The following is a 12,509-nucleotide window of genomic DNA, read 5'->3' as shown; positions in this document are numbered from 1 at the left end:
AACGACAATCTGGAACATTTTTCCATATAGTTTCTGTGACGCAATTTGTGCAACAAAATGTATAAAGGTAAATATCAGTAAAGTCAAACCCACACTATCCAAAGCAGATAAAAGAGGGTGCCTTTATTAGCTACTAATCGAGCAATTCATTTACATTCAAGATTTCTGTCACTATTATGTTGCCGTATCTTCTATCTGTAACCCTCAACAAAAGATGCAATTTAGTTGTTGAGTGAAGGATATAAAAATGCTAGATAGCTACCTTCAGGCCTGTGATTTCTTATTTATCATTTAATTAAGCAGGAACCAAACAAGATCACCAAACAAGAAAAGAAAATAACGTATTTGAATAATGCATTTACAGAAGAAATAGCAGCAGCACAAATAACACAATTCAAATCGAGCATAAAGTTACATGCTCTGTTAAAGTGGAGACACAAATTGATACTGTGAATAACGGCAGCCATAACATTACTAACAGTAAAGTGCTTACGGTCAGCTTGATACGTAAAAACAGATTTTAAAACCCCATGTGATTAGAGGACATATATCTGGTTTAAAAGTCAAACAATATACGGTTTACTCTAAATTGACTGCGACTCATTCTTATTTTCCAGAAGAACAAAATAAATATACTTTCTTTTTTAAAGCATTTTTACAGTAACACTGATAATCCCATTGTGTTTCAGTCAAAGACAACCTAAGTAAAAAGTAAAAACCCAAAAATAATCATTTGAATCAGGCATTTACATCCACTATATATAAAAAGGCACAACCATTTTTCTGTCACTGACATTAAATCAGACTATATAGTTTAGTCAGTCAGGACTACAAAATGTATTCCTTTTTGCTAAATGTAAAAATAATGAGACTTTTTATATAGTCTCATTATATAGTCAGAGAAAATAAATTAACTACACATTTAAACAATCAACCCAGGTGATCATATCGCAGCTTTCACAAGATTTGATGCACTCTCGAAACGCTTACATGTTAGTCAGTCAGAGTATCCATGACGACACATGGTTAGTTGAGGGGTTTTAAAGCGACAGTGCAAAATAAGATAAAAAGAAATCAACAAGAATAATTGTGAGAAATCAAATTTGGCCATTACATAACCTAAAAACATTACACTAAAGTCGTATAGGTTGAAAGGGAAAAAAAAAACTTTGAAAAAAATCTGAAAAATATCCTCGTGCTCCTTTTCTAGCACTTAGCAAATAAATTGACCTAAAACCAGAAAGATTTAGTCTGATTTAATGTCCGACTATCAGAAATAAGTGGTTATGTGTCTTTCTATAGGAGGTTTGTATAATGTCTGGTTCCAACTCCCATTTCCTGCAACTGCATTAATAATTTCGGCATTGCTGTTTTTCATCATAAAATAGCAGAAAACAAGTTCACTTTATTCATTTCTTGCAGTTACTGTTCACATAATTTTAAAGCAAAAAGCACATAAAAATAAAAAAAAAAGAACAAGAACAAAAAATGTACTGGTACACAAAACCCTTTAAATAACATCCACCAACACTGGCTTCCAAGCAACAAGATAAGATCATTAAGCACAGAATATCCTTCAAGAAATAAAGAGCCACTAGTGTGGTAACCAACACACACGTTCTAACAGAGGAACATGCAGACAGACACAATTCCCACTCTAAAGGACACAGCGCCCCCTGCAGTCAGGAATAGTGTGAGCTGATCTCTTCCTCAGTTCCCGGTCGTTGTTCTGCTGCAAGCGGCTCCCCCTTGAGGGGTGTTCGAGTTCCTGCAGCTGAGCGTCGTCAGACTCCTGAAGCCTGTCCGGCTCCACTCGGAGGTAGGCCTGGACACGGTAGCGCTGCTCCACAGGGCCGCTGTGGTCGATGACGTGGCACTCGTACGTGCCCTCGTCTGCTGGTTTCACACCGGAGAGACGGAGTTTGTGGGAGATGTTGCTGCCGGCCACTTTTACCACCTGTCGCCAACAGAGGCAGAGTGTCTTAAACGAAATACTGCCGGAAATTACATGAAATGTCACTATTATAAAGTACCCAAGCAAAAAAAATAATCTGTAAATTAAGTATTTCATCATCTTCAGCTGCATATTCTTTGGAAAATCTTAGATATATGCTTCTGCGACTAAGAATTTTCTGAAAATAACTTGGACTCACTTTCCACAGAAACTTTAGTAAATAGGCGAATCAGCAAGCTACTAATAGACAGAGGTCTTCAGAGACAATGCCATGAAGACTAATGATGAAAGCATAGAGGTCAAACATAAAGCTGTGGAGAAGTTTAAAACCAGGTAAAGTTACAAAATTGCACCCCAAATTTTGAACGTGGCACAACGACAAGCCTACCAAGACATGTCCATCCACCTGAACCGAAAGGCCAGACAAGGAGAGCAATAATCAGAGGCAGTCAAGAGGCCCACAGCAACTCTAGAGGAGCTGCAGAGATCCACAGTTCAGGTGTGAGAATCTGTCATCAGGACAACTAATACTTGGGCAGATCCTTTGCAGATTAAGTACAAGAATAAAGCCATTGTTGAAAGAAAACCATAACTGGTCCTGTTTGCAGTTTCACTCAGTAAACGTGTGAAAGATGGTGCTCTGGTCACACAAGACCAGAATGCAAGTTTTTGCTACCTATATACTTAGGAGGTACAAAAAATAATGAGCTAATTGAGTATGTGATCAGGCTTGAAAATGAAAGTTAACAGATACTCTCCAGCAATTTTAAGCGAACTAGAGAATTTTAACAGAATTGGAATACCATTTCTATATGTGTAAAGCTGCAATAGAGAAATACTCTACTGTAACACTAGTGAACAGTCGTTGTATTAAGCACAGATTAAAGCACACTTCAAATTCTTATTTATGAAATATATAGTATTTCAGAGCAACAACATTTTCTTTCCTCTTAGCAATTTGGCTCTTGAAGTTTGTGGCTGCAATATGGCAATTTAAAAAAGGCTCAGTGGGTTTGACTAATTTTTCAAAAGTTGAGTTTTTGTGCTTACAAATCCTGCTTACACTAATTTTGGTGGCATCTTTCGGCATTTCCTCGAGAGTCCCAACCTGCACGGAGACACAGAAAGCAGCTTAGGAAATTTACAAACATCTTCTTTGCGAGCAACATGAAGCAAATATGTTTGATGATGTTCTTCATATCCCTTTTATGTCACTGACATCACGTCTTATTTAGTCCAGACTCACAAATATGCAATATGCTTACATGCACCCCGAGCACGTAAGCTTCCGACTAGGAAAACTTGCGATTATGTATGCGGCTGCACAGAGGTATTCTTTTGGGCATGGGTATGAATTATGCATGGAGAAAAGGGAGATTTTGAAAATCTATTTCTTTCTCAGAGCCAATTATAGTGTCCAGAGGCTCAACAGGGGAGCCTGAGTCCCCCCCAACCCCACCACCACCACCACCACCCAATGGGAGGAAGTCAACCTGTTTCCCCTAGTGCTGGCAAATGCTAATCAGCAATTATACCTTCGTTTTTATGCCAGAGGCTGTCTGCCATGGCTAATAATTCCTTTCACTTTGACTGATACATAGTCAGCTTTAAGCTCGGCTCTAGCAGTCCTCAAAGTGTTTTCTCTCTTGGAGATAGTTCGTATTCAGCTGGAGTGGCAACAGCTCAAGAAGGCAGGAGGTGTTTAGAGGGGCTCGTTTACTCAAAATTAAAAGGGTCCAAGATGAGAATTTTTACAACCTTAGGCCCGTTAGTACCTGTTAGAGATAACTCAGCTCACAATATTGAGTTTGATGATGCCCCTCAATGAGGACCTTCAAGAGACTTTGAAAACGTATTCAATTCAGCCATGAATCACAATGAGAAAGTAGCTTCTGGCATCTGTGACTTACTCGTTGGCAGTATTTCAACTTTAAAATGTACATTTTTGCTTTTCATAAATCTCTGAAAACTGAAAATCTTTGTTCAGACAAAGAAGGAAGGAAGACGTGCAATGCCATTTAGCTTACTGTGTTAGAGATTTGTGAGGCCAGCCCTTGAGAGTCTTTGTGGTTCTTGATGTACCACCACTGGATCTCCAGGGAGAATGAGGGAGAGCCCGCCCCATGGAAGGAGCAAGCCATCTCCACGTCTTCACCGATCTGTGTCGTAACGTCACGAGGGACCTCCGTAAACAGAGCTGGAAGATAGAGGAGAGAGAATAAGAAATGGAAGAAACTCCAGAGTAAAGAGATTAGTAGTTTTCCCCCAGAATATCATAAACAAAATTTTTTTTAAAAACTTCTATTTCCTAGATAGTTATGGTTCTCTGCTGGGTCTCCAGAGTTATCATGGCCCTCCTGGCCCCGCCTCTATTTGATGATGTCTTTCCTTTCAGTTTAGTCGGCCATGTCTGGGTGGGTTCGCAGTTCTGCCATGTTCAAGGGTTGGGGAAAAGACAGATCAATAAACCTTAGACCTACAGTAAAGCAGAGAGCCTGTCAAAAAGGTCTTATAATCTACTTATTCAATTATTTAAAAAAGAAAAACATATGAATAAATATCAGTAAGAGGTGCAGATGTAAATATCTCAGAATAAGCAAGACTGCAGTTAATGCATACATGCATACTTTACAGACATGCATAAACTATATACAGCACCTCAGCTGTATATGGCAGAAATATCAAGGTTTGTGGATGCATTATGGCAGTATGACTCATAAAAGATCCAAATAGAGGTTCCCTGAGATCTTAAGTATCTAAGAAAAACAAAAAAAACAAACAAAAAACAACAACTTCTGTTTCTGTTTATTCCACCCTATGAGGAAGGCATCATCTGGGATAAAATCGTGTAATTTGAGTCTACACTCAAATTCTCTTGAGATGAGTGTAGACAGTAATGACACCACATATATTTACTCTATTAATAATCTTATTTATGTTGCTTTGTGATGAACTGGCAACCTGTCCAAGGTGTACCCCGCCTCTCGCCCAATGAGAGCTGGAGATAGGCACTCTGTGTCCCTGTCGGGATAAGTGGGTATAGACATTAGATGGATGATGCTTCATTGACTTTATGGAAGCATTTAAGTTTTATTATTCAGTTGTGAAACTTTCCCAGGTGCTCAGTGGAAGCAGTGTTAAGAGACAAAACTTATAACCAAGTGTTGTCCTTGAGCACAGACAGCTTTATCATGACTAAGATACACCAGCAAATAAGAAGTGAACAGAGCAAGGATAATATAAAATTTCTATATCTGAGATGTGAGTCTGTTGGAGTTAATAACCTCTTGAGAACAAGTTTCTTTCTCATGCATCTTGATTAAACATTTTAAATGAATTAATTCAATAATTGTGAAGTGGAACTGAAACTGAAAAGCTGATACGATCTTTTAAAGAACGTAATTAACTACCAGACAAAAAATTCAATAGGTGTCCTTGTCCAAGTTGGTATAGAGAAGACTGAATGGTTCATTTGTTGACTGACTCAGTTGACAAATAAATTAAGAATCTGAACTGTGGAGCCTTAACCAATTTCCACAAAAGCTGTTTTACAACCAATTGTGCTTTGAGATGTGTGACCAAAACAGCTAAAGAGGTCAGTTGACTCATGTTAGTTTAAAGGTCCCATTTCAGTGTAATGGTTCTGTTACTTCCGCCCCATATTCAGAACCGCAGATGCTTTTGAAGGTGTTGTCATTCTGCTGCACATGGTTATATGGTGCATCACCATTCCAAACTGTAAGCACATCTTTTGACTGAGGTCAAATCTTACATACAATTGCGTTGCAACACTTTTCTAGTACAGTAGTATGGAAGGAAGAGGATGTTCACGAAGCTTACCACACACTCCCTCTCCACAGCCACAAGGATGCTGGTGTGCATCTTTCGTTAAGCTCTGATCCCCTAACGGGGTTGGATAATCCCTCTGACAGTTGTCAAATTACATTTTTAGTTTGCTATGCAGACACCCTCCTCCCCAAACAGGGTGCTAAACACGACTTTGTTCACAAACAAACTGCATGCCGCTGCACACAAAGCGAGCCTATTCAACAGACACCAACAGCTTCCCGACTTGAATCACAGCAGCATCTCCCAGAAATCAATCCCCATAACCTTGGCAGAATGCTAAATCAACCCAAAAGCTGACTCCGCTTGCACGATTTCAAGGCCCTGTCTGTGAAAAGATGAAAAACATGTAGTTCTCGGTATTGACTTCCAGGGAAATTTTCAGCACACCAGGCTGTCTCATTTATAATGCTTGAGAGCTGGCAAAGAATGAGTTTGCTTGGCTTGGCCTCGTCTAAGTATAGATTTTCATAAAGGCAGTACTGTCAGAACCATCCTCAAGCAGACGCAAGGGACTCGTGTTTGAAGCTCTACGTAGGGCACATACATATTTAAAAAGGCCCTCCTTAGCATTTTTCACTTTATTGCTCAGTGAGCAGTGATAGAAGTGATAGCTGCTTACTCTCCACTATAGACTCATAAAAAATTAAGAGGGGATAAAATAAGGAAAGCATGTAATGGGAGAAAGACGACACATGCTCGTATGGATGAGAAGAAAGCAAGACACGTGTATCTGCTCTTGGATCCTACATTGCATTTGGGAACAAGAGAGGGAGGGGACCGACCCAAAAGAGCTTCAGGTTGTTTTAGCCAAAATTTTATAGGATAAGACTGGAGTAGTTGTAGAAAATCTGAGCCTGTTGGAGATAGTGTCCGTAAAAAGTATAAGCTATAAGTTTATACACACATATGAAGCAGTCAGCGGTGGTTTAAATGCAGATTCAGCCACATACGACTTGATTCTTTCGTCTGTTACTAACAGGTAGATAAGTCTCTCGCAGAAGTAATCTGGGTTTCCATTGCTAAAAACACACTCAAGCTACAAGCTAAGCTTCGTCTGACCAAAACTTCAGCAGAAGAAGCTTAGTAAGGACATGTCCACTGGTGCTTTATGTTAAAGAAGTTTAGCTGAACTGCTAATCAGTCACTTTGAAAACACAGCTCAGTACACACCCATTGGAAGCTGCTTTCTCTACCAGTCTCACCAGAAAAATGGTGTAGCATCCACTGTTTTCTAGGTCAGGTTAGATCCATCCATCCATCCATCCATCCATCCATCCATCCATCCATCCATCCATCCATCCATCCATCCATCCATCATTATTATTACCCTTGTTACCCTACAAGGGTAACAATTGTAGGGCCCAATCTCCAGCAGTCATCAGGCGAGGGGCGGAGAACATCCTGGACATGTCGCCAATCCATCCCAGGGCAAGTTTAGATTGATGAAAATAGAAATTAAAGATTTAAACTTTAACACCATAAAATACAATAGGCACTAACTGACCTAGAACAGTGGTAATTTATTCATTGCTAAATATGTTTCAGCTAAAGCTGGAGATTTTGACCATAGCACTTAAAGCCTTTTTTTTAAGATTAAAATTCTCAACCAAACTCAACAGAGTTTTCCTGACGGTTCTCGTCTAAAACAGATGCATTCATTAAGTCACTAAAGGCTGAGGGGAGCTGGAACATCTCCGTCCGTTTCAACTGCAATGTTTCTCATGAGAAGATGCTTCTTCGTTGGAGCTTTGCGCAAACTCCTTTTTTTTTAGCAACTTCTTTTAGTGTCTCAAAACCAATGAGAAGAAATTTTCAGGCTTATAACTCCCACCACACAGAACGTTAACAGCCTGTGGAGCGAGTCCTTCTGCGAAAACGTAATTCACTAATGTGATGAATGGATTTAATATTCACCGACACACAGAGGGAGTTTTGAGTGAAAACAACAGTAAGCTGCTGTTAAAAAGAAAATCTACAGGGGACGTTTATCTTGATCTTTGGAAGCTTTAATCTCGCATCAAAAGCTTTAATCCTGCGTACAATAAGATACTAAGTATGTTAACTTAGCTTGGGAAATGCTAAGATCTGGGAAGCAATCACTCAGTACTCAAGGGCTGTTTCTTTTGAGTGCAGCTAATAAGATATTGCTTTAACTAACACATCGAATCACACTGACAGTGAAATATTGGATAATTATGTAATGTTGACGCAAGTTCTCTGAGATTCTTAACGCAAATGGTAAGAGATTTTTTTTTTAATTGTTTTTAAAGCAAAACAAACAAGTAAGTACTGAGGGATACTTCATGAAAGTCAATAAGTCTATATTTGGTTCAGAATCATTAATGGGGTATACCGGCAGATTCTCCTTGGGGAAATAACGGTACGCCGAGAGACCTTCAGCCTGAATTCAAGGTGGAAGGTAAAAATAATGAAATACGAATGGCACCAGTAATCAACCGAGCAGCTGTCTGCTTGTTGCCACCCTTACTTCTGTCTCGTGGAGTGAATTTTTCATAGCCCCTGGGACACGGCACTCACAAGCTATTTCTGCATTCTCCACCAAGAAGAGGCAACGTGAACGATGTGGCACGAGTTGTAACACATGCCGTTTCGCACAGGTTTTTCCTAAGCATGTCATACTACATCACAGGTAGTGAGAGGATAATGTGAATTTGTGTACATCCACAAATTCAGAATCTCAAGAAAAAAAAAAATTGTCACTCATTTTATAAAGTTAAACTCAATATGTAAACATTGAGTGAAAAATGTCAAGCGTTTATTGACAGAACCTTTGATTATGGTTAACAGATGGATTTAAAAAAAAAAACCTAAATATTCAGTGTATCATAAAATTTAAATTTGCTCAGTAAAAGGGAATATTAAAAATGGAAATGTCACATAAATTACTACATCAATGCAGAGTGGAGCAGAGGTAATCAACCTGTGGTTCTGCTGAGGTGTAAAGGAAGCCCAGGTTGTTGTGTTGGCAGCCTTCAGGTCTTCTGTATTGTTGGATCTCGTGTCTCTCATCAGACCCACCAATATGGACGATTCTGTGCCTCTCCACCCGTTCTACAGACGTGAAGCGCCCCTAAATTCTTGAATGGATTTTGCTTGACAATCTTCTCCAGTTTGCAGTTGTCCCTGTTGCACCTTTTCCTACCACACATTTTTTTTCTTCATCTCAACTTTCTGTAGATATGCTTGGATGCAGCACCTTGTAAACAACCAGCTTCCTTAGCAATGATTTTTTTTCTGGTTTACCCTCCTTGGGGAGGGTGTCGTTTTTGTTTTCTAAACTCCTCCCCCGCGCCCACCTCGACATCTACAGCTCTTCCATTCACAAATGACAAACCATCCCTTCAAATAAGATTTACTCTGGTCTCGATGCATATCTTACAGGGTACATTGTTTCAAGCTTCCTTTATTGGCTTTTTCTTTCTAAGCAGTCCTCTGCCTGCCTGTGCTGTGACAGCATGACTCTATAATCTGTCCACCCCCACTCCAACCAGCACTGTCAGAGCACCATTAAATTGAAAGCCAATAAAAAGTGCAGAGGCTGGTCATCCTCATTAGGGGGACACCTAGCAGAGGATCCCAGACACTTTGGAAGTCTAATGAATTTGTTACACACTCCAACACTGTGAAGATGCCACACTTGCAACGGGGTGAAAGAAGGGTATCTGCAGAGGAAAGTTGCAATGAAATGTTCAAAAATAGCGGGTTTCACAACAATCACCATTACATGTCCTCACCATGTGCTGTCCAAGAACTAAAATGCACTCGAAGACCCAATTTCACAGCCGAGATCTGACCTCAATTTAAGTGTAACAGGTAATGCGTTGAGTGGCTGCCGTAACGCCGCAGTTGTTCTTCGCGTAGATCTTTTTTTAATTTTTTTCCTGCATGTGATTCACCAGACACCTCAGCTCAAGCAGTAAGTGGGGTGCAGGGGCCAGACGTGCTTATCTAAAAACGTATGAGCCAGGGTCGACTCTAACAAGCACTCTTCAGAACGGTGCATGCAGCCTCTCTGCTCTGCATGAAGGCTCAGCTCCCCCTCTGCTCAGGCAATTTATCAAAGAGTCTGGTTTAAAAAAAAAAAATGAAAGAGAGGAAGAGAGAAATCTCCAGAGGATTACCAAAATATAAGAAATAACAAAAGTCTAAGTTTTCTGCTACTGAAGTTGCTTGTGTGCTGCTAAGAGTGAAATATGGTGGGACTTCAAGGCCTGCTACTAGACCTTAAATTATTCATAGCCTTGAAAGATTTATATTTAAAATTATTTTCATTCAACCAAGAAGCAGTCTCTTGAAACACAGTAAAAATAATGTTAAAGAAAAGCTAATTTTGAAATGAATAGGTTGTCTCTAATCAACCATAAAGAGTGGGATATTGAGAATAGTTTGTGTCCTCCCAAATAATCAGTGGCAAAAACTTTATTGATATTATTGCAATCAAAACCTACATATATTTGCTGACCAACTTCCTGATGTTTTCACACGTCTTCTGATGGTTTACTATTGGAGAGCAGTAGGCTGATCCACAAGTTCTTTATCCTTCAGCTGTATGTGGGGTAATAATAAGGATGTTGCAAAAATCTATTAGTGCATGTACATATTCGTGAAAGTGACTTTTGTATGTCTATGACAAAAACATTCATATAATTCAAAAACCTGAAGAACCTGCAGCAGTTTTACAAAACAGAAGTCAGTCTAACCTTGCAGCTACAGAAAGAAAGGCTGTAAAAGAGAATAAATTTCAGCAAAAGCTGTTCATTGCCTCCATCAGACAGTTTAGTAATATATCTGCATGTTTGTTTTTGCTGTAAGACAGTTTCAAAGTTCACTTTTTCACTAGGTCAATCACTTATTTGTAATTGTTTAGCTATAACGTATTTGTTTTGTGTTAGGCTTATATTTATTAGAGACTCATAAAAGGGACTTTAGTTTTATAGAGGTCTGCGCATTTGAAAACACATTTCAACGAAAGTTCACTGAATAAGCATTCCCTCATATTTTTCCTTAACAACGTTCGCTTTACAACACATTTTGCCGCATGGGCTGCAACTGAGCAGTAAGATATGAAAATGTGTTTTGCCTTTTACTAAATAGTGGAGAAACAGACTTTGATGTCTTATTAAATCTTACAAAATCTGCTGCATGGAGAAGGTCACAAAAACTGGTCTTTAAGATTTGTTTGAGTGAATCTTGTCGTGTTTGGCCCAAGGAACGTCAAAGATAATAAAGGCAAATCTGTGGAAACGGTGCCAGCTAGTGAAAAACGGGGGAAATCTTCCTGTAAGTTATTTGGGCAATGAAATAGACAATTAAAAATAGTCAGACTTTAAATTTGCCCCTATATCATTTCTTCTCAATGTATATCTTATTCCAATGTTCCTCTCCACAAGTTTTCCAACAACAACTGAATTACAGCAAAAATTAACTGATGCATGAATTTTTATGATTGTGGAATATTAAACATTGATCAGAGGTGAATACCAGAAAAGCTGCCAACATTTCTGTAAGCAAACTCTTAAAGTAATAAGACAACTACGGATGAACTGTTGGTATAAAAACAAAAAACAAAAAACAAAAACCTGCAGCCTGAAGAAAGCAGGAAAAATTCATTAAAGGTTAATGTGTTGCAGTGCCATGCGCTCTCTTTACACTGCATGGTTAACACAAACCTTATTCTAAACCAGGTGTTTAAGGTCCTGCCGATTTCTAAGGAAACCTGTTTGTATGGATACTGAAATTTAAGTCAGTGATATGTTAGAAATTTGCAGGATCTTGCAGTCCTCCATCCAGCTGAGCCTAACATTAGCAGCTGTTGCTGTTTGAAGTTTTCTACATACTTCAACTGATATTGAATATGCAAGATTGGAGCTTAATTAATAAATAAGTAGTAAACAGTGGTTTATATTTTTGTCAAGATCTACATTTGATTTTAATGGAACTTAATGTATTCCAAAACTGTAATGCAGGTTTTACCTTAATTATTAGCTGTACAATCTCTTCAGTCTTTTAAAATCCAAAAACAAAGAAATGGGGAAAAAAGACAAATCCTCATCTAATCAAAGTAGTATTCAATAAAATATACCAGGACACTGATTTTGATGGCTATTAAATGAATGATCTCAGTCATGGTAGAACGTACCATTTCCAGAGACGCGATTATCCACCTTTACATATCCGTCACGCAGACCCGCGTTAAGTTGAACGTAAAGTCCCGCGTACTGTAAAATCCTCATCATCAGTCCAAACGCTCCCATAGCCGCAGCCGGTGTTTCAAGCAGCTGAGTTAAACTGTGACATTAGGAAGAGAGCATGGATAGCAGCTGATCTCCTCCGCTGACACTCACTCTCATACACGCACACACACCCACACACCCACAGCTGGACCTGGAGGAAAACACAGGGCTGTCGCTCCTGCCTGAGCGGGAGGAGATGCTGCGGTCAGGCAGGCGGAGGGAGAAAGGAGTGCTGCGGCTCGACTCAATTAAGCGGATGTATCTCAGGAAGACGTGAGTGGTGAGTCGGAGTGCGACTGTTTTAATTCAGCTATGAGCTCCCACAAAGTTAGCCTATGCACAAATTAATGCCGGGTTCTCAATTATCTCCATTTAATTTTAAAACTTGATAAAATAATTCACAAATGAGGCGCGCAATTGTAAAATTCACAACCTTACCAGAGATACGCAAA

General features: G+C 39.3%; 1 protein-coding gene across 1 annotated transcript; it reads right to left on the bottom strand.

Annotated features, from left to right (window-relative positions):
* Window positions 1-99: 99 nt before the first annotated feature.
* On the bottom strand, window positions 100-12,290 carry vstm2lb (V-set and transmembrane domain containing 2 like b). The gene is made up of 4 exons (XM_007554195.2): window positions 11,964-12,290; window positions 3,982-4,151; window positions 3,018-3,062; window positions 100-1,957 (listed from the first exon to the last, which is right to left on the bottom strand). The coding sequence occupies exons 1-4, from the start codon at window positions 12,076-12,078 to the stop codon at window positions 1,658-1,660; spliced, it is 630 nt and encodes a 209-aa protein (XP_007554257.1). The 5' UTR covers window positions 12,079-12,290; the 3' UTR covers window positions 100-1,657.
* Between the last annotated feature and the right edge of the window lie 219 nt (window positions 12,291-12,509).

This window comes from Poecilia formosa, unplaced genomic scaffold (assembly GCF_000485575.1).
Source record: "Poecilia formosa unplaced genomic scaffold, Poecilia_formosa-5.1.2 Scaffold62, whole genome shotgun sequence".
In the NCBI taxonomy this organism is placed as follows: Eukaryota; Metazoa; Chordata; class Actinopteri; order Cyprinodontiformes; family Poeciliidae; genus Poecilia; species Poecilia formosa.
Note: the sequence above shows the minus strand (reverse complement) of the source record. Positions and strands in the feature narration are given on the sequence as shown.

What these genes read in the sequence shown, in the direction of transcription:
- vstm2lb (XM_007554195.2), bottom strand. Translation starts at nt 12,078, where the DNA reads ATGGGAGCGTTTGGACTGATGATGAGGATTTTACAGTACGCGGGACTT. An exon ending in TAATCGCGTCTCTGGAAATG is followed by an intron (nt 4,152 to 11,963) that starts GTACGTTCTACC and finishes TCTATCTTCCAG; the next exon opens with CTCTGTTTACGGAGGTCCCT. An exon ending in AAGATGCCACCAAAATTAGT is followed by an intron (nt 1,958 to 3,017) that starts GTAAGCAGGATT and finishes TGTTGGCGACAG; the next exon opens with GTGGTAAAAGTGGCCGGCAG.